At 40.2% G+C, this 23,958-nt stretch overlaps 1 protein-coding gene across 1 annotated transcript; it reads right to left on the bottom strand.

Annotated features, from left to right (window-relative positions):
• Positions 1-7,354: 7,354 nt before the first annotated feature.
• LOC140191784 (male-specific lethal 1 homolog) lies at positions 7,355-23,620 on the bottom strand. Its single transcript, XM_072249518.1, has 8 exons — positions 22,864-23,620; positions 20,574-20,797; positions 19,019-19,398; positions 16,669-16,733; positions 12,901-12,968; positions 10,130-10,254; positions 9,344-9,416; positions 7,355-8,503 (listed from the first exon to the last, which is right to left on the bottom strand). The coding sequence occupies exons 1-8, from the start codon at positions 23,338-23,340 to the stop codon at positions 8,413-8,415; spliced, it is 1,503 nt and encodes a 500-aa protein (XP_072105619.1). The 5' UTR covers positions 23,341-23,620; the 3' UTR covers positions 7,355-8,412.
• Positions 23,621-23,958: the final 338 nt, after the last annotated feature.

The following is a 23,958-nucleotide window of genomic DNA, read 5'->3' as shown; positions in this document are numbered from 1 at the left end:
ACCACTCTGAGTTCAAAGTTCAAAGTAAATTTATTTTCAAAGTACATATATGTCACCATATCCAACCCAGAGATTCATTTTCTTGTGGGTGTACTCAATAAATCTATAGAATTATAATCATAACAGAATCAATGAAAGACCACACCAACTTGGGCATTCAGCTACACAAAGAAAGAAATAATAATAAATAAATAAGCAATAAATATCAAGAACATGAGATGAAGAGATCTTGAAAGTGAGCCCATAGGTTGTGGGAACAGTTCAGTGAGGGGGCAAGTGAAGTTGAGTGAAGTTATCCCACCTGGTTCAATAGCCTGATGGTTGGGGGGTAATAACTGTTCCTGAACCTGGTGGTGTGAGTCCTGAAGCTCCTGTACCTTCTTCCTGATGGCAGCAGCGAGAAGAGAGCACGACCTGGATGGTGGGGGTCCCTGATGATGGATGCTGCTTTTCTGCAACGGCGTTCCATGTAGACATGCTCGATGGTTGTGAGGGCTTTACCCGTGATGGACTGGGCTGTATCCACTGCTTTCCGCAGGATTTCCATTTAAGGTCATTGGTGTTCCCATACCAGGCTGTGATGCAGTCAGTCAATATACTTTCCACTACACATCTATCAAAGTTTGTCAAAGTTTTAGATGTCATGCCAGATCTTCACAAGTTCCTAAGGAAGTAGAGGTGCTGCCGTGCTTTCTTCGCAATTGCACTTGCGTGCTGGGCCCAGGACAGATCTTCCGAAATAATAACACCGAGGAATTGAAAGTTGCTGACCCTCTCCACTTCTGATCCTCCGATAAGGACTGATTCATGGACCTCTTGTTTTCTCTTCCTGAAGTCAATAATCAGCTCCTTGGACTTGCTGACATTGAGTAAAAGGTTGTTGTTATGGCATCACTCAGTCAGATTTTCAGTCTCCCTCCTGTATGCTGATTTGTCACTACCTTTGATTCAGCCAATGACAGTGGTGTCGTCAACAAACTTAAATATGGCATTGGAGCTGTGCTCAGCCAGTAGAGCAGGGGGCTAAGTGTAAAGCGAGTAGAGCAGAGGGCTAAGCACACAGCATTGTAGTGCACCTGTGCTGATGGAGATTATGGAGAAGATGTTGTTGCCAAACTGAACTGACTGGGGTCTATGAGTGAGGAAATCAAGGATCCAGTTGCACAAGGAGGTATTGAGGCCAAGGTCGAGGTGCTTATTTATTAGCTTTGAGGGGATGATGGTATTGAAAGCTGATTTGCAGTTGATAAAGGAATGAAGAAATGGCTCCAGTCAAGTGAAGAAATGTCTCTTCATTTCAGTCCTAAATGACCTCGTCCTTATTTCAAGACTATGATTCTGAGTTCTTCCTCTGTCACGCGAAACAGCCTCCCAGCATCTTACCCTGTAGAATATTGTATGCTTCAAAGAAGTCATCTCTTATTTTTCTAAATGCAATCCATTTCCCTCCATAGATGCTGCTTACCTTACTAATTTTCTCCACCACCTTGTGTGATGTTCCAGATTCCAGCATCTGCACTTCTCTTGTGTTTCCATTTAGCTTCGTATTGACAACAAATTTGGAAATATTTGTCCCTGCAATCAAATTGTCATTATAGATTGAGATAGACAGGAACCAAACACTGATTCCTGTGGTACTTCACTGGTCATAACCTGCCTACCTGAGAAGAATCTGTCTACTCCTACTCTTTGCTTTTGAAGGTCAGAAAGATTAGCTTTATTTGTCACATGTATGTTGAAACATACAGAGAAGTGTGTCATTTTGCATTAACCAAGGCAGCCTGATCATTGTGCAGGGGGCAACCTGCAAGTGTCGCCATACTTCCGGTGCCAATGTAGCATGCCCAGAACTCCCTAACCCTAACCGTACATCTTTGGAATGTGAGAGGAAACCAGAGCACCCAGAGGAAACCCACACGGTTATGGGGAGAATGTACAAACTCCTTTTTGACAGTGGTGGGAATCAAACCTCGATCGGTAATTGCTGGTGCTGTAAAGCGATAGGGCTAATCACTATGTTACCTTGCCACCCTATTCTGATCTATTTGCCAACTGTCAGTTGATCTGGATATAACATCCCCTTTCCATATGCCCCAATTTTGTTCAGCCTGCTCTTGTGCTGGACCTTATCTAAAGCTGAAAGCCCAATTAAACCACACTCACCACTTCCTCTTCAATGACTCTACTTACTATACCCTCAAATAGCTTATCACAGAGCTAGAGTCATATGACCTTCACAGTGGAAAAGGGGGCCTTTTGACCCACTTAGTGAATGAGGGCTTTCTGTAGGGTAATCTGTTCAGTCCCATTGCCCTGCTAATTATTTTACCTTGAACTAATCTAATATCCTTTTGATAGCTCTACTTGATTCTACATCTACCACCCTTACAGTCAGTGTGAAAAATCCTTCCTCACATTCTCCCTCAATGATGTATCAAAGGGGTTGGTATTCATGTGCTAGCTTTGACAGGCAGAGTATTTAATTTGCAGATAGTTCAATTAGAACACAATCGGCTTAATTGACAGAAGATTCCCTAAAAAAAACGAAAAGAGACATTGTTTAAGTCAAGGATCTCCCCACGATTTTTGGCAGATCCTGCTTCTTGTTACTACGAAGGGTATTTCATATTTTTGCTGTAAATCTGAGCTTGTTTTTGCAATTTTGCTGTACATTTGTAACATCCAGTACTATTTACTCTGAAATATCCCTGCAATCATAATTTATTGCGAGAGATAATTGTGATGGAACATGTAGCAAAGGGACTAAATTCAAAACCAATCACTTCGTTGCCTGTGTGCAGTTTCTCATTTTCAACTCAATTTTAGGATCTGTTTGCACATTAGATCAACACTTACACCTTTATGGACTGGTTCCAAAGCTTTTCAGTTATTCTGTTTATACTTCCAATAATCTGTTCAATCATTATCATTCTAATTTATTTACCTAATAAAACTTATCCCTGCTTGTTATTTATAACAAAGTGCAATCTAATGATGTCATGATTCTTCTACCTCCCCATTTTCAACCCTCCCTTCCTGAAGGTGCAGATTATATACAAGATTAAGGCTTTCATGGATAGCAGCTGGCTAATGATACATGTAAGTGGCTATAGCCTGTGCATTGTGAAACCTACTGAATATTGAAAGCCCTAGATAGAGTGGATGTGCAGAGGATGTTTCCAATATTGGTAGAGCCTAGGACCAGAGGGAACAGACTTTGATGTCCCTTTGGAACAGAGGTGAGGAGGAATTTCTTTAGCCAGAGGGTGGCTAACGTTTTTACATTGCACCTGTGCATTCATTTGCTCGTCCATATGACAATAAACTTGACTTTTACTTTGATGAAGATTCTTGACCTGAAATCTCAACAACACACACAAAATGCTGGAGGAACTCAGCATCTATGGAAAAAAGTACAGTCGACATTTCGGGCCGAGACCCTTCGGCTGGATCTGTCCGTTTCCCTGCACACGTGTTGATAGACCCACAGAGTTAATTTTTTTTTGCTCCAGTTTCCAGCATTTGCAGTCTCTTGTGTCACCTCTGTGTTTGCTTGCCTAAAGCAGCTTCTGGTTTAACCATATCTTGATGTTAAAATGCAGGTTCCTGTTTTCAGATCTCTCCATGATCTTGCCCCTCCATATCACTGAAATTGCCCTCCAGCCCTAAAGCCTCTGTGTTCCTCCTAAGATGGCATCTGAAGCATTCTTGAGTATACTCACTCCCATCTGGCAGCTGTGCCAGATCTTCAGTTTCTGCATTTCCCTCACTCTGTTCAACCTTTCTTTTCTCCTTTGGAAGGTAAAGTGAAATGGGCAATTTGATATATAAACAAGTGAAACACAAAATGTTGCAGTGCAAAGCAAGCAGAAGTCCTAGTGCATAAAACACTTAAAGTTGCTACGTAGGTACAGCAAGTAAGTAGGTAGTAATGCACACAAAACGCTGGAGGAACTCAGTAGGTCAGATAGCATCAATGGAGACAGAATCAAGTTTAGTAACACTGGAAATATGTTGTTTTGCAGCAGCAGTACATTGCATTACATTTTTAAAAATTACAATAAGAAATACAGTGGATTCGAATTAATTGGGACACATTGGGACCAGTGCATTTTGTCCCAATTAACCAGTTGCCCCAATTAACCAAAGTTGCATGGAAATAGTTAAAAAGGTATAAAAAGACAAACTACCGTTTAACTACTGAGTAAACGCATTAGGTATTTAAAGGAAAAACAGAAAAAATTAGAACACCACTAATACTACTACAGTACTATAAAACTGTGTATAAGTTCAATGCAGAGGCCCTATAAAGAAGGCGGGGGGAGGGCCTCTGCCCCTTCCCTCTACAGTCCTGACGAAGGGTTCCAGCCTGAAACGTTGACTGATCGTTTCCACGGATGCTGCCTGACCTGCTGAGTTCCTCAAGCATGTTGTGAACTTTTGACCCTTCATGCATCCTGCTGAAGGGTCTCGGCCCAAAACGTTGACTCTTTATTCCTCTTCATAGATGTTGCCTGACCTGTTGAGTTCCTCCAGTATTTCATGTGTTTTTAAAGCCGAATTATTTTTCTGCAGTATTTAGATATTTATTTAGATAAATATTTAGAGATTTGAAGGAAAGGATGGTAACCTTTAAAACTGCCTTATTCTGCGTCTATTGGCCAACTCAAGCGTTGCGAAACCACTTTGCAGTGGTGCTAACGTTGGCATGTAAATACATCGTTACTGTTCCTCAAGAGACAAAATTCAGGCAATTTTGCGCAGAAATGTGATATCTCTTTGCATTGCTAAACGTATCTGATTTCTTTAAAATGTGCACAAATGTTCCGTTCATCTTATTTTTTTTTAATTTTTGAAATCGTTTGTGATTTCACTTGAAAAACGGGGAAGAAGCCTTTTGTTTTTCAAGCACGTATTATGAAAACTGATGGCGTACTATGCAAGTGGTTCCGTCCATATTTTTTCAACGCAGCAGGGAGTGTGATTTCAGTGTAACTAAAAAAAAGACTCGTGCGTGTGTCCCCGTGACTAGACTGGCACCGCAGGCTCCAGGGGTTCGCGTGTGTTACATAAATCATTTACCTTTGTTTTTCTGCTTTTATGTCAAGCAAGCACCACCTAATTTCGCAAATATATATTTCAAAAATATATATAGTAATAGCGCAATATTTTTAAAAGTACACCAAAACACTATGCGATCGGGAGTTTCCAAATACTTTTATAAATCATATTGCAAGATTAAAACTCATGAATCCGTTCGGGGCGGGGAATCACGTTGCAATGCAGAATGCAGAGTGTGGGCTTGTTAGGAAGACGCTAATTTGAATGTAGGTCATGCTGCCAGATTCCTGCTCCTGCTAACCTAGTGTTCGCGTGACTTGCATAAAAAAAGTCTCAGCAACATATGCACTAAAGTGAGGGTGTTGCTAAAAGCAGCGGCATGCGCTAAAAGCAACCCAATCGGTTTCACTTCTCAAGCAGAAACCACAGTTGAAAGACTAACGTTGCAGCAGTTTTCGGCAGACTGCCCAGTTTCAAGACCTTATCATTAGTGCAAAGGAGGTCAACGATTTATCTATTCATTGTGTGTGTCTGTGGCTGTTTTCGCAATGCACATTAATAACGTGTCGTTTTTTTTTGCAGCGTATCTCTGAGGTTTCCTGAATTGCTGCTCTGTCTCCATAATAGTGATCTTATAATAAAGCTCGGCGATTTTAAATTAGCAAACACGAACCTTTTAAGGAGATGTTGCGTGTGCTTTCGAAAGCAATAATTACTGACCATGCCCCAGACAACGTGAAGACATTTCAAACATATAGGGAATCGCTGGTCACACGTGGCTTGGGCATGTGAGATGATAACTCCTTATGCGCTAGTTTTCCCTGTTAGAGATTACAGATTGGTGCAGAATATAGGTGCTTCATACATAATAAAGGGGACAGTGGGCGTCTGCCCGTGAATCACAGCGCGGAAATCAAATCGAGTTTTTAAAACCTTTTGTGCTTCTCTGCATTAAATCACACTGCTAAATTCCGCAGGCAGCCATTCCTAATTTCCGTTTGGGAGGGAGCTTGGTGAAGGGCAGAGAAATAACAAGCGCTGCCATATTGTAATAAAAGCCGATTTAAAATATTTAAATATATTTAGACTACTCAGTCGTTCCTATCCAATTCCTTTAAGAAAACCTAAAAAGTTTATTGAAAATAAGTGTTTTTGAAATGGGCCAGTTTAATGTTGCCCATTTTAGTTTTACAAAGAATAGAAAATCCAAAACGTCGACGTTTTCTCTTTCCAACGTTCTTTCTAACTAGCAATTTTTATTTGAGTTTCAGATGTCTGCCATCTGCAGATTTTTTTTTGAGGGAATATACTGCTTCAAAATTAACTGAAAATATCTTCACAGGAGGGGGAGAAGAAGAGGGAGTAACATACAAATTGTACTCATGACTTTTCTCCTTGTGAATGAGTCAATTTGCAATAGGGAGTGCTAAGACAAATTAAGCAGTGTCAAAATTCAGCTTCTACATGCAATCTGGGCTTTCAGTTCCTATTGCAACCCCTGGATAAACGCACATACAGAAACTGGGTTGGGAAAGTAGTTCATGTGGAAGTTTTGAATAAGAGGTATCTTGCTAAGATGCCTCCAATATCTGTCTCGGCCTGAAACATCAATGGTTTATTCAGTTTCATTGATGTTGCCTGACCTGCTGAGTTCCCCCAGCCTTGTGCGTGGAACATCCGCAGAATCTTTTGTGTTTAATACTTTAGGTTCTCAGGTCAGGCAAAACATATATAGAGAAATAGTAAACAGTTCACATCCACAGTTTTATTTCAGATTTTCACTATTTGGTCTTTGGATCATCAATGAACCAGTTGAGTAATAGGTAATTGATCAGCAGCAGTTTGGCTTAATCACCCAAATCAAAACATTTTGGGATCACAATTCAGCACACAATCTGTAAGAACAGATACAGGAGGAAACCTGGTGCTGAAAAATGTGCATATTGAAATGATACTTACCCCATAAAATTGTTACACATTTGAAGTAATTCATTGTTGAAGTATTTACAATGTACCAAGCTTCAGCGTGTCTTTTAGACTAGATACTTTCTCCAAAATGTTATTTGTAAGAAAGCCAAACAGCTCCTGTGATTTGAACGGCCTGCCAAAGCATATGCTTTTGATGCGCTCATATCAAATGACACATTCCCGATAAGAAAATAATTCTGAACAAAATAACAAGTTACCTGCCATTTTTATTTTCTGCATTCACCAAAACATATTACAACATTCAAACTGGAGAACTTCCATCCCCCCACCCCCCAAAAAGAAAAAAGCAGAACTACACAGGATCCTTCATGGTTTGCTTCTCCTCTCCTCCCCCCCCCCCCTTAGTACAAGTTGATTGTACTGGGATAACAGTCTGTGATTTGTGATATATTAGACAAGCTGGATATGGCATGAATCAAAGCAATCCATCGCACTGCTTCATTCAATGGTTCTCAGTTCAGTGAGGTAAAGCCAAAAAGTGGCAAGATTTTTCATTCTTCTTTGCAACCACTAGTGAATTTCTTGTATTTCACCTGCTGCACATGCTCCTTTCTGTCCCTTACCTCCTTCCCCACCCCACCTATTCCAGCTTATTCACCCACTGACTCCTGAGGTTGTGTCTAGATTTTGAGCAACTTCAAATTTGATCTGTTTGCTTGGGTTCAGATTAATACAAGTTGCTGAAAGGGCATGCTTTCCATAGTTTATACTGTTTTCTCATCAGTTTCAAGACGTTTGTCTCTGGCTTGGACCAAATCCTAGTGGAAAGGCTATATGTGGTTCAAGATGAGAAGATAGATATTTACATCTTCCACTTAACATTTTCTAGCCCAGGTTCCACAGTTTAGCAGGAACAGCAACACAGCACATTGAATGAGTCAACATTGCCCCAGATTACCAAATTTGAACTATAGGTTCAATAAACTGATGACAGAAACCACTTTAAGAGTGCATCCTGGTTAACACATCAAGGCAGGTATTATTTGGAAAAAAAAAACATAACTGAATCTAAGAAATCAGGGCTATTTGCAACATCTTTACATGTTTTTTAAAAAAGGTGCATGATTATTGTACATGGTCTCAATTTTTTTTCTGTACATGACCAAATTTGCAAAAAAGAAACTGTCAGAATTCAACAGACAAAAAGAAAAAGTTTTTCACTTCAGTAAGAGAAGCAAAAAGTATAAAGGCAAGAAATTAGTCTATTCAGTTATTGATATAGTGATGATCAATTATAAACACCAATATAAACACTCAGCAAGATACCCAGGCAGATGGTCTTTTCGAAGACCCCCAGATCTCTGCCTGTTTGCATCCAAGTGCTGTATACAAGTATACAAGTCAAATTTCTGTCCGAAGCATCTATTTCCGACATGTTCGATGTGGTGTCTGTTTTTTCTGCATGTCTATCCTGCACCTGCTACGCTCATCCAACCAGGGCAATTCAAAGTTCCTGCAAGGAGGAAGAGAAGCAAGTCACAGAGGGATTTCAGCAGTCTTACCCTTTAGTAGCTTTTAAACCCATTTTAAAAAATGCTCATTTACACATTACTTATTGTACTTTCCAATGAGATGCTAATATATCCCAGCAGTGATTCCTGTGCCACCTGACACAGGACATGGTGATTGAGGATTTGACAAAATTAATGCATGGAGAATACAAACTATACTTTGATAGCTTTCTTTATTCATTTCATTTGTACTTTGGATGTTTGTTGTTTTAATAAAAACAGGAACATATCACATGCTCAGAAATTAAGTACATCTTTTAGTTTGTTTTCATGCAAAAGTCCTATCTAGTACATGAATTTGAAACCATTTTCATTGTTTCCATCAACAATATTTCATGCCTGCACTGTTCTACCACTTCTGTTTCACATTAGTTTCAATAGTTCAAGGCTTTGCCTTTACACCAGTCATTTTAATTTCAAGCTTTCTGTGTGCTATTTATTCTGCTATATATGCTGAGTTCTCTGACTGACTGAAAAGCAACATTTCTTAACCCCTTAACATTAGGGCACTGTATTAATTAGTGACATGGGGGGGGGGGGGGAAGGAATCCAGTCCCAATCCATATTAATTGTCATACTAATTCATTCACATGATGGCTGATGCATGCACTCTATAATACTCAATTGTGGAAGGAGAGAAAACTATTTCATTGGAGATTAGAGAGACAGAAGAGAAAATTACACATTCATTAGAATTTTCATTGTACTGAAACACAACCAATATATTTAGACTGAACATTACATCAGTATCAGATTATTTTCAATACACAGTGGAAACTTACTGTTGTGACAACTTTGGCAAAGGTCTCCCAAAAGCTACCACAGGTAGAAACGGGGTAATTACCAAAGATTCCACTGCAGAAGAGAAAAAAAAGTTATTTCACTGTGCAAAAAGACAGTATCTGCTTTTCAAAGTAAATTTCAATTCTGTACAAGGGGAAGGTCACATGTGGATCACCTAGAACTTGAGCACAAATCAGAATCAAGTTTATCATCACTGTTGTTGGTCATAGTGGGCATGTGGCTAAGTGGTTAAGGCATTTGACAAGCGACCTGAAGGTCGTGAGTTCGAGCCCCAGCCAAGGCAGCATGTTGTATCCTTGAGCAAGGCACTTAACCACACAGTGCTCTGCGACGACACTGGTGCCAACTGTATCGGCCCTTCCCCTTCCCTTGGACAATATCGGTGTCATGGGGTGAGAGGGGTCTTCCATACAACCTTGCCCAGGCCTGCGCCCTGGAAAGTGAAGACTTTCCAGGTGCAGATCCATTGTCTTGCAAGACTAATGGATGCCTACTTGTTGGTTATTAAATTTGTTTTGTGGTAGTACAGTGCAAGAAAAAAATTACTATTACAATAAATAATGCAGTAGCATCAATGGATCATTCTGAAATCTGATGGAGAAGAAAAAACTATTCCTAAAACCTCGAGTGTGGGTCTTCAGGCTCCTGTACTTCCTCCCCGATAGTATGAATAAGAAATGTCCATTTGTGAAGTTTTTCCACCTCCTACATACCTACAAGTTGTAATTATCAATGGTAGTTTAAAATTAAATATTTAAACCTACCATCATCTGGTTCAGGGAAAAATGACAAGATTTCTGGCTCTGATTCCTGAATTCCTTTCTTTTTGTACATCCTCAGTTGCAAACGTTGCAGCAGCCTTTGTTCTCTGATCCGCTGAATATCCCACCTGAAGAAAAAGTGATACAAAGATATGACACAAACACCGAAAGTGCACGATTATACTTAAAGTTATTCTGTAGTGCCTGAAGCAATCTTATGGTTTCTCATAGACAGAGAAGTCATTTTCTTTGCACCAGCCTCTAGAAACAATTACATAGGTACCTTTAGACTTCTGAGTGCATATATGCGGAAAAGTTTATGATAACTAATACTGATAGACATTACTTTTTACAAATGAAGTCCAAAAAGCTACATCCTTCAGCAGTAATAGGACATTCATTTATCAATGCAATCACAGGAATGCATGGTACTGTAATCAAAATCCAGAATATCAATGAAATATTAAACTACTTCTCAAACAGTTATAAAAGCTAACAGGATTACACAAGTCTTACTTTATCAACAGCATATTCCAGCTGGTCAACCTCAAACTTTTTTGGCAGTCTTTAAAACCTACTTGGTTTGAATAACAATGGCTGAATACAACTAACAAATGAATACACAAATTATTGATTTAAAAAAAATGTAACATCTCAAGTGTCACTGATATCCTTATGAAGAGAGGATAACAGCTTGTGTGTGAAAAACTAGATTTAACGTGTGTGGAAGTGACCTTCCCTAGAAACCTGAAGTGCTTTCTGCATTTGTAAAATAAAAGTAGGACAAAAGAAATAGGGCTTTCCCCAATCCCCAGTGGACAAGTGTACTAGTTCTCAGCCTAGCCTTCAGACCAAGTGTTCCCTATTAGTGGAATTTACAGCTACCTGAAACAGATTACACTACTACTTCTTTAAGCAAACCTCCAGCTTGACTGCAGGAGAGTAAGCCTTGATTTTGGATATCTGAAGGCCAATTCTCCCAGTGATTGAAGGTGCAACAAAGGGTGGGGGAGGGGAGTCTTAAGATCCATTCCTCCTTTTTAAAAAAAAAGTGCCCTCCTGTAAAAACAAAAAAATCAGTGGATGAAATGATTACCCTCAACAAACAGAAATCACAAGGCTCAAATCTGCAGCCTTTGCAATTGCATTGAGCGGTAAGATTGCTTGATATTGTGATTCCACCTACCCATGACAGTATTGTCCAGCTACAGATGGGTTGACTTCATGAACCACGTGTGTTAGGTCTGGGTCTCAGTGGTCCTTAAATCATACAAAATGGAAATAGGCCTTCCAGCCTCAGTGTGAGATAACCATCCAGCATCCAACACTAATCCGGTTTTATTCTCCCCACTTTCATTTCAACTCCCCATTCCACCCATAAATTACAGGCATTTTACAGTGGCCAATTAACCTGGCCATCTGCGCACCTTTTGGGATGTGGGAGGAAAACGGAGCATCAGAAGAAACCCGCATGGTCACAGGGAGAATGCACAAACCCCACGTAGATAGCACCAGAGGTCAGCATTGAATCTAGACTGCTGGAGCTGACGGGCAGCAGTTCTACTAACTGTACCACTGTGCCACCCAAGTGCCAAGGACCAGCCTCAGAAAGCCTTTGATGGAATTCAAAACTGGGAAATGGAGCTTTGACTTCTTGATTTAAAAAAAAAACAAACAAACATTTATATGTTACAAGACGACATTTGGGGTAGGGTAACACGGGGGCGTAACAGTTAATGTAACTGTTTGCAGGTAGCAGTTGCTATCTGCAAGGAGTCTGTACATTCCCCCCGCCAGGACACAAGCTTCCTCTGGATGCTCCAGTTTCCTCCCACTTTCCAAAGATATATAGGTTGGTAGGTAAATAGGTCACATGTAATTGGGCAGCGTGGACTTTTTGGGCTGGAAGAACCCGTTACCGTAAGACACAGGAAAAAAATTAGGTCATTTGGCCTATTGAGTCTGCTCTACCATTCTATCATGGCTGATTTATTATCCCTCTTAACCCCATTCTCCTCCCTTCTCCTCCCTTCTCCCAAAAACCTTTGACACCCTCACAAATCAAGAACTTACCGACCTCTGCTTTAAATCTACCCAATAACTTTATCTCCACAGCCATCCTTGGCAATGATTTACAACCTTCTGGCTAAATAAATCGTTCCTCATCGCCGTTCTAAAGGGACACCCTTCTATTCTGAGGTTGTGTCCTCTGGTCATAGACTCACCCACTATAGTAAACATCCTCTCCTCTATCTAGGCCTTTCAATATTCAATAGGTTTCAATGTTATCATGCTGTATTTCTAAATTTAAAATTATAAATGAGTAAATAGAACTAAAAGTGAATTAAAAACATGAATAATAGCTATGTTTTGAATTATTTCCAAAACCAAAAGTTCAGAATGCCCATTAAAGTCAATGGAGTCCTCAATCTCATGTCGTCTCACCTACAGTCAGCAAATGCAGCATCACAGACTACAGTTAAAATGCCAGATCACACATTTATTTATTAGTCCATTTAGTCTAGCTGGTGAGTACTCCTAGCGTGATGGGTAGGTTGGAGGAGTGAGGGAGAAGAGGAGTTGATCAGAGAGGGGTTAAATGACTGGGGAATGTTCAAGAGCTGCTCTAGACTTTATGGAGAAAATGGTGTGCTGGAACATGAGAAATATAAATGTATAATGGTCAGTAAATAACTATCAAAAACAAATTGCTCTTAATTTGGCCAATGGTCTACAAAACACTAAGTTCTGAGATATACTGAGCTCTTACATACCTTTTCCTTCTCTTCTCATCAAGCTCAAGTTTTGCATGTCGCTTTGCAAACACAGAGTCATCTAAATTCTAAAATAAACAAAGCCAGTTAGTAAGCAATCTCTGGTTCAAGGTACTGCAATTAATATTCAGAGCATTCTACAAGGGTTCACAATTGAACCATTTGCAATTGTGGAAGCCAGAAATGGCTAGTTTTGGAATATTCCCTTTTGCGCCTCTTGGGGAGGCAAAACAAGAGAAAGAATAAGGGAACAGGAACTTTAGCTTGGCAGGGAGATATTATGTTACTATAAACAATCTGTATTTAGACCATTTGTGTGGGAAATAGTTATTTACACAAATTCATACCAGAAGTCATGGTACATTTACTTACAGCAAAATCCTAATGTCCCTTCAACTGTATTTTTGCACAAGAGCATACACAATTATACATGCACAATGTGCAAGGCGACTAATAATTGCATTCAAAATTAGATACAATTAATCAAACATTGATTGTTTGCAACTTTCTTCATAGTCGGCCTTAAGATAGTTGGCCCCCGTTTTCCAAACATTCGCTTTATGACACCTCACTGTTAAGAAAGACCTACATTAGTTACCTGTTTTCGCTAACAGAAGGTGCTTTCACTGTTACGAAAAAAGGCAGCGCGCACCCAAACAGCCAAGCTCCTCCCCTGGAGCTGCATTCTAGCCGGCATTGCTTAAACACGTGCTTTATCTTGATTTATTTTGTGCATCCGTTAGCAAGATGAGTTCTAAGGTACCGGAAAAGCCTAAAAGAGCTCATAAGGGTGTTACACTTGGTGTAAAACTAGACACAATTGAGCAATTCGATCGTGGTGAATGAAGTAAGGACATTGTCCACGCGTTGAACTTGCCTGCGTCCACTATTTATACGCAGAGAGAAATGGCGTTTGGTTAACCGTATAAGCAAATGTTTAACTGTGACGAAACTGCAATTTATTGGAAAAAATTGCCGAGCAAGACATTTATTTCGATAGAAGAGAAGCAGGCTAAGGGACACAAGGCATCGAAGGACAGGTTTACCCTAATGCCTATTATTAATGCCACTGGTGATGCTGTCCTTAAGCCTCTACTAGTGTACCATTCAGAAAATCCGAGGGCACTTAAAGGCGTTGATAAGAAAACACTTCCCGTTGTGTTCCGTTCACATCCAAGTGGTTGGAATACCCAAGTGCTTTTTTCTGAGTACATGAGTGGATACGTTAGTCCTTTTGTTGAAAAATACTGTAGAGAAAATAACCTCGATAATAGGCATTTTGTGATTGTTGATAATTGTGCTGCTCATCCACCTGGCATTACCGAGTATGGTGGTAACATTCCTGTTGCGTTCTTACTGCCATTTGCGACATCATTGCTGCAGCCGTGCGACCAATTATAGTAGCCACAATTAAGGCTTACTATACGCAAAATGTGATGAGTTTTATTGTAAGTACCATTGGCAGAGAGAGCAACGCCGAAGCGTCTTTGCGACAGATCTGGAAGGAATATAATATAAAACTGGCAATCGCCAACATTGGAGATGCTCTCGATAGGCTAACAGTCTCGATGAGAAATGGCGTTTGGAAGAAACTGTGTCCCAAAGCAGTGAACGATTTTAAAAGCTTCGAACCATCAACAATAAATACGACAATAGTGAGCTTGGCTACTGTACATACATTATTTCTACTTTATATAGGCTGTGCATTTTTATGCGTTATTTGGTATGATTTCGCAGCTTCATAGCTTAAAGGTTACTGGAGAGAGTGTTTCTGCCGAGAGTGCTTCTGCCAAGAGTGCTGCCGTGAGATTTTCGCTGTACTAGACAGTGCTGAAAAGTATTTCTACTTTATATAGGCTGTGTATTTATCATATCATTCCTGCTTTTACTATATGTTACTGTTATTTCAGGTTGTGTGTGTTATTTGGCATGATTTTGTAGGGTATTTTTTGGGTCTGGGAACGTTCAAAAAATTTTCCCATATTAATAAATGGTAATTCCTTATTCACTTTACGACATTCCGGCTTACGAACCGTTTCATAGGAACACTCTACCTTCGGATAGCAGGGGAAACCTGTAATACTAATCCACACCTGAAAAAAGTTAATAGATATTTAAAATAAGCAATCTTAAATGTCATATTTAAGAATATAGAGGTCAACAGTTCCTGATCAATTTATTTTAAAAACAAAAATAAGAAATCAATTGAATTAAACAGCATAACTTTACCTGGAAAAATAAAGCCATCATTGTCATTAGTGGAGTCTTGCTGTGAACAAATTGGCTGCACGTTTTTGCACTACAACAATGGCTATACATCTGAAGAACTTCACTGACCGGGTTGTCCCTATGTCACAAAAATCACATCCTTCTTTCCTTCTGATCATAAGCAAAATATTTCAGTTCCTGATTGTTACACAATGGCCTCTAAAGTAACTGCATGTATGCAGACAGTGCATGATACAACTTCAAAGTGAGCAGTTAGTCACAAGTGAAACTTTCTGCTGATGTGCAGCAAAACTGGCCTTAATGGAGTTACCATTTCAAGCACCTCAAACAAAAAGAGAACTGTTTAATTTGAAGATTATGACAAAATACATCTTGCCAGAGTGAAGAAATTTCTAACGCTAGTTAACTAACAGTCAAATTTAAGAAAGTAGAGAAATTGTAATGTTGCCATGCTGTAATGGTGTAACAACATATTTGTGCCACTAGAGGCCGAGAGCCCACTGCAGACATTGAATTCCTTACAGCTGCAAATTGTAACATTACACCACAATCACCAATCTAAAAATTGTCCATCAACAATCCTTACAATCAAACATTACCCCAACTGGTACAAATACAAAATGGGGCAGGGTATTCCAAACATCATATGATGAAAGTATGGAAATATTTTGTATTGAATTAATCACATTCAACAACAAAAACAGTGTTGAAAGACTGTAGCAACATAACAGCTTCACACCCATATGCCCACTAACTACTGCAGGCACCAAAATTGCCAGAGCCACTATGAATGTAGAGTGCTAAAATTTAACCTTCTGGGTCAAATGGGAGCCAAAAACCTAGTTTACAAATGTAGCAGCAACAATTAATGTCATTAGGCTAGTCGATCTAAAATTTCAAAAACTCAGCTAAATCTGAAAGTTGTCTCTTGTACTTGTTAACAGCAAACTGCCAGTCATAATTCACACAGTAAGATGGATGATATGGATGGGAATAGGCCACTGCTACAGTCAATAGTTGAGGAAATGACCAAGACTACAGATACTACTCCCGAGGCTTATATTTGGTTTGGTTTACAAAGCAACCAGTACAAGTACCCTTCAGTACATTATTTTAAGACATCATTGTTAGAATTTTCTGTTTCCATGACTCAAAAGATTAAAAACAGCATACAAAATTGGAAAAGGCCTAAATACGTTGTGGAACCCCAACAGCTCAGCACATCCACCTTAATGTTTAGTAACCATTAATTTTACAAGCCAGTAACTATTTTACGATTATATTAATTTGACATTCCTTCCTGACAGAGGTCAAATACTTGAGCTTTGAAAAAGGTAGGTAGTTCTATGGAAGCATCCAGTTACAAAGCAGTTTGGAGGAGTCTAAAACAGGAGATGGGCAAGGGATCATTCCATCATGCAGTTACAAGCTGGGACTTATTTAGGGGAAGATAAATTACGTTAGACCACTTGAAATAAAACAGATGGGGAAATTGGATTTTTTAAAAATATCAGATATTTTTGTAGTTTGGTGCTGTACCTCAAGTACTTCATCGGGCTGCAGGTCGATGAGAGGCTCCGCTGAGTGTTCTTTCCATGATGGTACTACAAAGAGGAAACAAGATTTAAACAAAAAGGATACAAGATTAAATATTCCCTTTGATGGGTTTTACTACAGGGTGCAGTGAAGCTGATTCATTCAGCACCGCCAATACAATCTGGACAGGAATCTAATGTTAATTAAAAACACAATTTCCCGCCTTTGTTTTACACTTCTGAACTACAAAACCCATGACATAGCCCATGAAAAACAGGAATACTGGTGGATGTGCCATTTGTCTTTCTGAAGAGATCCCACCTACCCTTTCAAGTGAATATACAAGATCCTTTAACACTGTTCTGAAGTAGTGCAGGTGAGATTTCCTCTCATGTTCCAAAGACGTACAGGTTAGAGTCAGTAAGTTGTGGGCATGCTATGTTGGTGCCAGAAGCATGGCGACAGTTGTGGGCTGCCCCCAGCACATCTTCAGGCTGTGTTGGTTGTTGATGCAAAATGACACATTTCACTGTATGTTTCGATGTACGTGACAAATAAAGCTAACTTTTCTTTAAAAAGTTCCAGTCATTCATCTCAATCATCACTGGAAGAGGAGAATGATCCAGTCATTATAACATTACTGTATATGGGAGTATGCTGCGGAAAATATCAACTACTGTTTCGACTTTCCAACTGTGAATGCACTTCAAATGTGCTTAATTGGCTGTAGAGCAATTTAGGATAATCTGATTTTTAACTTCTACCCCTTCCCCATTCAGAAGGATATTCTGACACTTTACTGCTTAAGTATTTAAAGCAAAATATTGTAAACAAGATTTTTGTCCCAGCAAACTTACAATCCAAAACAGCTCAATAATTGAACTAATCTAATATTTTTACCGTGGTCATTTATGTATAAGCAAATTTACACTGACAGATACACACAAATGATCACTAACTCTTGTCTTTGGAAAAGCCGGATATAAACTTAGTTTCCTGCTTGTAAGCTGAGTCGATGCTGCAGGTCTCAGTGCATTGTGAAATCAAATTCCACAGCCCATCTTCCTGGCTGTGGAATTCACTGCCTGGCGTTTTCCCTCCCTGTTCTCATTCCAAAGGAAGACAAATGCCTCACATCTAACATGGTCTTCAAAGTGGCTTCTGTAAGAGCCCCATTCTCATTATACATTCTCCCAGATTCTCTGTCTGGGGAGCAAAGGTTTGCAAATCTGGAATTTGCCAGTGTATTTTGAATAGCCCGAGAAGCATTAAAAAAAAAAAAAAAGCAAGCCTGTCATGGTCTATTTACTATAGTGATCTTAATTTACTCAAGAATCTGAGCAAACATGATCAAAATTTTAGTCACAAGATCAAAGCTCTAGTCTTGCAGCTTGCTGAAATTAGATGATCACACCCCAGCCACTGTCTGCTCTTAGTATGCTGGGTTAGACAGAGGAAAAGGAAAGTCATTTTTCAAACCTAGAGTTGGCATTTTCAATTGCTATTCAGTGACTCCCAGAGACTAGCAGTGCTTGAGTACTAAAGCCAAGAAGCAATAGGATTGGCCTCAGTCAATAAGCCTTATTGAGCACCATCTGGAAACCCAACACATACTGAATTTTGCTTAAATATGCTGCATTTTGTTTTAAAAACACATTATACAAAGCCAACTGGGGCCAATGGTCATATAACATACGCAAGGTTTCAAAGCTTTCAATAGGTATGAAAAGAATTGTTTTATACCAAATGATTTTTACCTTTAATCTCTACCTTTTTTTCCTGTTTAAAAAAGGGGTTTTGTTGCAACCTATTAAATTATTCAATGTAAAAGAATATCTTCTACTTCCCCTTGTTCCTCTTAATATTGGGTGAGTTATACCCAAAACATTTGACAAGCTGTCATAAAATGCCACATAAAACAGAAAACAGCTGAAATGTCCATCAAGTCAAGTAGCATCAGTAAAGAGCAAAACATTTGTTTCAGCCATTGATCTTTAATCTGAACTAGAAAAATGTCCACATTCTGACAAGTTAGCTCTATTTCACTCTTTATAGATGCCATCTGATTTGCTGAATATTCCTAGCACCTTGTTTCAATCATTTCTCCAGCAAATGCAGCCTTTGTTTTACTGTAAATACATCAGTCCCAATTAGATTGATGAACTACATCAAAAAAAAAGAATCATTTCTCTCGCTTTTCTGTTCTGGAATCATTTTGCCAATGCTGCAAAAAAAAAAAAAAAAAAAAAAAAAAAAAAAAAGCACCTACTTAAAAGACTGATTTCTTCCCTCATTATCAGGCCACTTACTGTAGACATTAGGGCCTCTAGATTGTCATGCTCTTTATACTAACTTGCTACAGTTTCTTCTTTCTTGGGTGAAGGTTCTCGAAGAGGAGAGGGTGGTCGCTGGTGCCACCGACATAGGTACATCTCAGTGGTACAGAGGTACGGTTCCTCTTCTATGTCATTACATACAGACTGGTCTTTACTGATGGGAAGACCTGGAGTCTTTATGGTTGCCGAAGGTTTGTGGACCCCCTCAGTCTGAGATTTAGTTTTTTCCGGAGTTTCTTTACTTCGCAGTTCTCGTTTTGAAATTTTGTCGGGTAAGGGGCTACTTGAGGCCTGTCGGAATTGAGAGGATTTAGCCAACTTTGTCCGCACTCTCGAGAATTCAGCTGCGAGCTTTTTCACTGGTGCTTTTCTCTCTGTTGTTCCTAGCACAGATTTCCTGAAGTAAGCACAAGTAGTTTAGTCTTTAACAAAATAACATACCAGAACACATATGCAGATACCAAATACAACTCCGCAACAAGAGTCAGGAACTACTGTCCTACAGACATCACGCATAGGAAAAACTTCCAAACAGGAATCACTTTCACAAGATAGGAAAATAATGTCATCCTTGAAGCTTCCTCTTTCGTTTGCAAAGTGCAACCACATACTTTAGTAAGTTAATTTGTGTAACAGTTATTTTTCTCACTGCCACAAAATGAGTTTTCTAACAATCATTAATACTTAAATCCGCACAGCTACTTGTGGTAGTACTTAGGTTTGCTCTTTGACCAATACTTTGTCTGTAAAGAAATGATACATCCTGCGTTTTGGTTTGGGGTAAGAAATAAGGTTCTCCACTCACTTTTGCTTTTCATCAGGCACTACAATCAGCACAACTTAGAAAGAACAAGAGCTGCAAGAGGTAAAAAGCTCAAAAATGTTGGGGTGGGGGGGGGGGGGGGTGTCCTATCATACCAGATTGGAAATGCAGGAGAAAATTTCACAAAAACCAGCTTCTTGCCCACTCCCTGTTGAGAAGCAAGCTAGTTTCAATAGTTAGTATGGAACTAGGTTTAGAAATGCAAAATTGCTCGAACCAGATTTTTGTCTTTCTCTGTCAATGATCTTAACATACCATTTTAATTGTTACGACTTTGTTACTTTGTAAAATTGTTACAATGTTTATCCGCAAGTCCAGCCAAGCTCTACTACACCCTAAAAGGGAACCTATGTTGAAAGTAACATATGGGGATAAGCACAATGATATAAACAGCCTAGTTTGTGTAAAACATGTTCCCTCAGGAGAAACTGGCACCATATGTTACCCCAGTAGCACGTGACTACACCAGTTCCATTAATAAATGCTTTATTTTCATAATAATGACACATCAACTGCAGTGTACCAGAAGTTTCACATTTTAATTAATTTTACCTTCAATATTGTTTTATGTTTTAAAAACTCATGCAATATCTTTGCAATTCTCATTCTACCCTTTATTTAATTTGCTGAGGCAATGGAGCAAGAGGAGGAACATTCCATGTATTTCCACAAATTTGCAATCTACCATACCTCCCCTAATAAAAAGCACCCAACTAAACTTGAAATTCCGCTTATAAAGCACCGAGTACCTTTTGTAACCCTTCCCTGAATGAGTTTCTGTTTGATTGATCTGTGCCTGAACCAGGGGCTGTTCAGGGGTTATCTGTTGATGTTCCGGCTGGATTTTCTCTGGTTCTGTTATATTCTTCTCCTCATTCCCATCCACCGCGGGAATGAATCGATGCTTGTCCTTATCATTCTCTTTTTTCACCAGCTGCATCCTCCTTTCCATGCGCTCAAGACGAGCCAGAAGCTATAAGGAAAATTGAAGACCTCAAAGTATCCAGTATTTTCACTTGTTACTTTATGGTAGGATCAACCAGCTTCTTTTAAAAAACCTAGCATTGACTTCAAGTGAAACAATGGTACAGAACATCAAATGCCATTTAAATCCCCAATTTAAGTCATTAATTCTGTCCTGGTCTTCATATTTGTGGTACAAATACCCAAGTGGAGTGTGTAGTACCCAACGGTACAGAGAGTTAGTGACCTTTGACTCAGCACAATTACTATGAGAAAAGTACTTTGCTGCACAATGGGTTGGTGCTTGCAACCCAAGATTAAATATGAAGATGAACTCACTAACATTTCTCATTCATCAGTGGGAGTACCTAGAAATATTATGTACCTGATGTCCGATGCTGTCCCACATTAGCTCAAGGTGCAAATTTAGTGATCCTTTCAATGGGTGACTACTGCTTAAACTCCACCATGGACAGCTGTGATAGGAGGCAGGTTGGGGATGGGGTTAACAACCCCATCCAGTAAAAACCTAGAGCTATAGAAACATCAAAAGCAGCTCCAAAGACCTCATCCCTGGGCAGGGAAGAATCTTCACCTAAAAGACTCCAGGAGACAACTTAAAAGACTAGCCCAGGACAGAGGGTTCTGGCTAGCTCCTGTCGGCAGCCTATTCCCCAGTAGAGATGGGCTAAAGTAAAAGCTATTGCTTACTGAAAACATGATTGCAACCATTGTAGAGACTTTCATTTAGAACCCATGCTAACAAAAAATGATTCTTATTAAACAAGATTATTTTCTGCATACACCATTCCTTGCTCCCTTCTATTTTAGGACTCTTTAAATTAAAAAAGGGCATATTCCACCACTTTAAAGCAGAAGTAATCTAACAGGTTGCAAAGAAAAATGTCTGAATGGAAATGCAAATCTTTAGGATGGTAATATAGCATTTCTTACCTCAATCCTCCTTCTCCCAAATACATCTTAACTGCCAAAATGAAAAAGCAGATGCTAAAGTCAAGCTTCCTATAGCATTCCCAATATGACGCTGCACCAATTTACTTCAACCATATATATAAAAAATAAAATACATATGCAGCAACAAAAGCTTTAGATCCCAAAAATAATTTTACCCAGTGAGTGGGAATAAAATAATAAAGGAAAAACAAACAATAACCTGGTAGCCAGAATCTACAAGTACTATTCTCAAGCATTTAAGATTCCAAATGCACTGCTTGTAATACAAGCTTGGGATCTAAAATGGAAATGATGTTTAAAATGTTTGTATGGCAAGATGGCCTCAAGAATAAGGGTGCATAACTATGATTTTATTAAAAATTAACAATTGATAAAAGCAACCTTGGCAACTAATTCTGCATTTTAACAAATTACACAGATGGCAGCACATTGGTTTGTGCTTTATTTTTAGATGTAAATCGAGTCAGGTTTGATGTTTCTTTTTTCAACATCATTAAATATTTAATGGCAAAATAGACAGTGAAACCAAAATGTTTCCCTTGTTTATTGGTGATTGGAACACAACCATTCGGCAGTAGTTCTACATTTAAAACATAACAGCTGAAGAAACATACTTGAACATATGAGACATCTCTGTAAAAGATAAAAATACTGAAGAGCAGCATGGGTAGTACTAGTAAAGGCTTATCAAAGAAAACATAAGAAATTGAACATCTGAAGCCGCCCTTTCGGTTGATTTGAGAAAGAAAGAAAGAAAGAAAGAAAATGGAGCTCTTTCTTCCAAAGACTTTGAATTACAGGCCAAGCAGGAAGGTAGTTTGAAGAGGACAGTGACGTCATTGTCGTGCGCCACTTTGCCCAGCCAGACTAACACTCGCTCGACACCAGTGCAGCTTGGGAACTGTAGTCCTGCAAGCAACCCAGGTTTGTAGGTCAGCGTGGAAAGAGCAACTAGGGTCTACAGTTCCCGGCGCGCCCCGCGGCAAGAGGCGACTCCTCTCCCTCCACCATTTTAGCGGATTCTAAGATGGTTCCCCGACACCCCAGCACATTTAACGCCTGTCATTGTCAGAAGCGGCCCCGCCATTTTAGGTTCCTCACCGTCTCTTTCTCTGCCTTCAGCTCGTCGATCTCCCTCTCTTTGAGCTGGAGTTGCTGCTGCTGCTGCTCAATAAGGTCGAGCTGCAGCAGGACGATCTGTTTGAGGCGGGCGCTCTGGCTCGGGCCCTGCTGTAGCGGTTGCTGTTGTGATGACGGCGGCTGTTGCTGCTTCTTCACTTTACCCCAGTATAAGGCCTCCAAGCCGGGAACTGGAGCTATACTCTCGCCAGGTCCCCGTCCGGCACCATCGCCGCCACCTTCTGCACTGGGCACGGCCGCTGCTCGAGCCCAAGCCGTCCGCACTCCCTTCGCCATCTTGCCGTGCTCGCTGCCGTTCACCTTTCGACCGCCTTTGGTCGGGTTCTCCCCGCCGGATCCCACGGCCTCTCCGCCATCGTGCTCGCTTGCCGTCGCCGCCCGCTTCTCGGCCTCGGCCACCCCGCCCGGCTGCTTTAACAGGCCTGGCTTCATTGTCATGGCCCGTTGGCCCGCTTCGGGCACAGGCTCCGCGCCGGCCCGCACCTGGCGGGCGGCCTGTCCCCGCTTCCTTCGCCGGCCGATTTCCCCCCCTCGGAGGCTCGGCGCCTCTGCCGGGGCTCACAGGCGGCGCTGCTGATTTATGTTATTGTCGGGGCGGAGTCGCCCCCTCCGCTGCGGCCCAGCTGCTCTTTATTCAGTGTGCTTTATTATTCATTGATTCATACATGTCTGTGCTTGCCCGTCCCCAGCCCGGCTCTCTCCCTACCTCCCACCCCCACCCGAACCCTAGCTCTTTCTCCCGGTTTGTTTCCCTCCGCATCTGCTTGGAGATTGCTTGCGGACTGCGCAGGCGCTGCTTATGTTGCATAGCGTTACGTAACAATCGGTGGGCGGAGTCAGACGACGAGACCAAGTCACTGGGTGTATTTAAAGTGGAGGTTGATAGGTTCTTCATTTGTAAGGGCATCAAAGGTTACAGGGAGAAGGCAGATGAATGGGATTGAGAGGGGAAAAATAAATCAGTTATGTTCATATTACCAGAACAAACTGGATGGTCTAAGTCTGCTATATCTTATGGTCTTATTATCACTGATTATTGTGAAATTTGTTGTTTTG

Source organism: Mobula birostris, chromosome X, assembly GCF_030028105.1.
Source record: "Mobula birostris isolate sMobBir1 chromosome X, sMobBir1.hap1, whole genome shotgun sequence".
NCBI classification, from domain to species: Eukaryota; Metazoa; Chordata; class Chondrichthyes; order Myliobatiformes; family Myliobatidae; genus Mobula; species Mobula birostris.
This window is presented reverse-complemented; position numbering and strand designations above follow the sequence as displayed.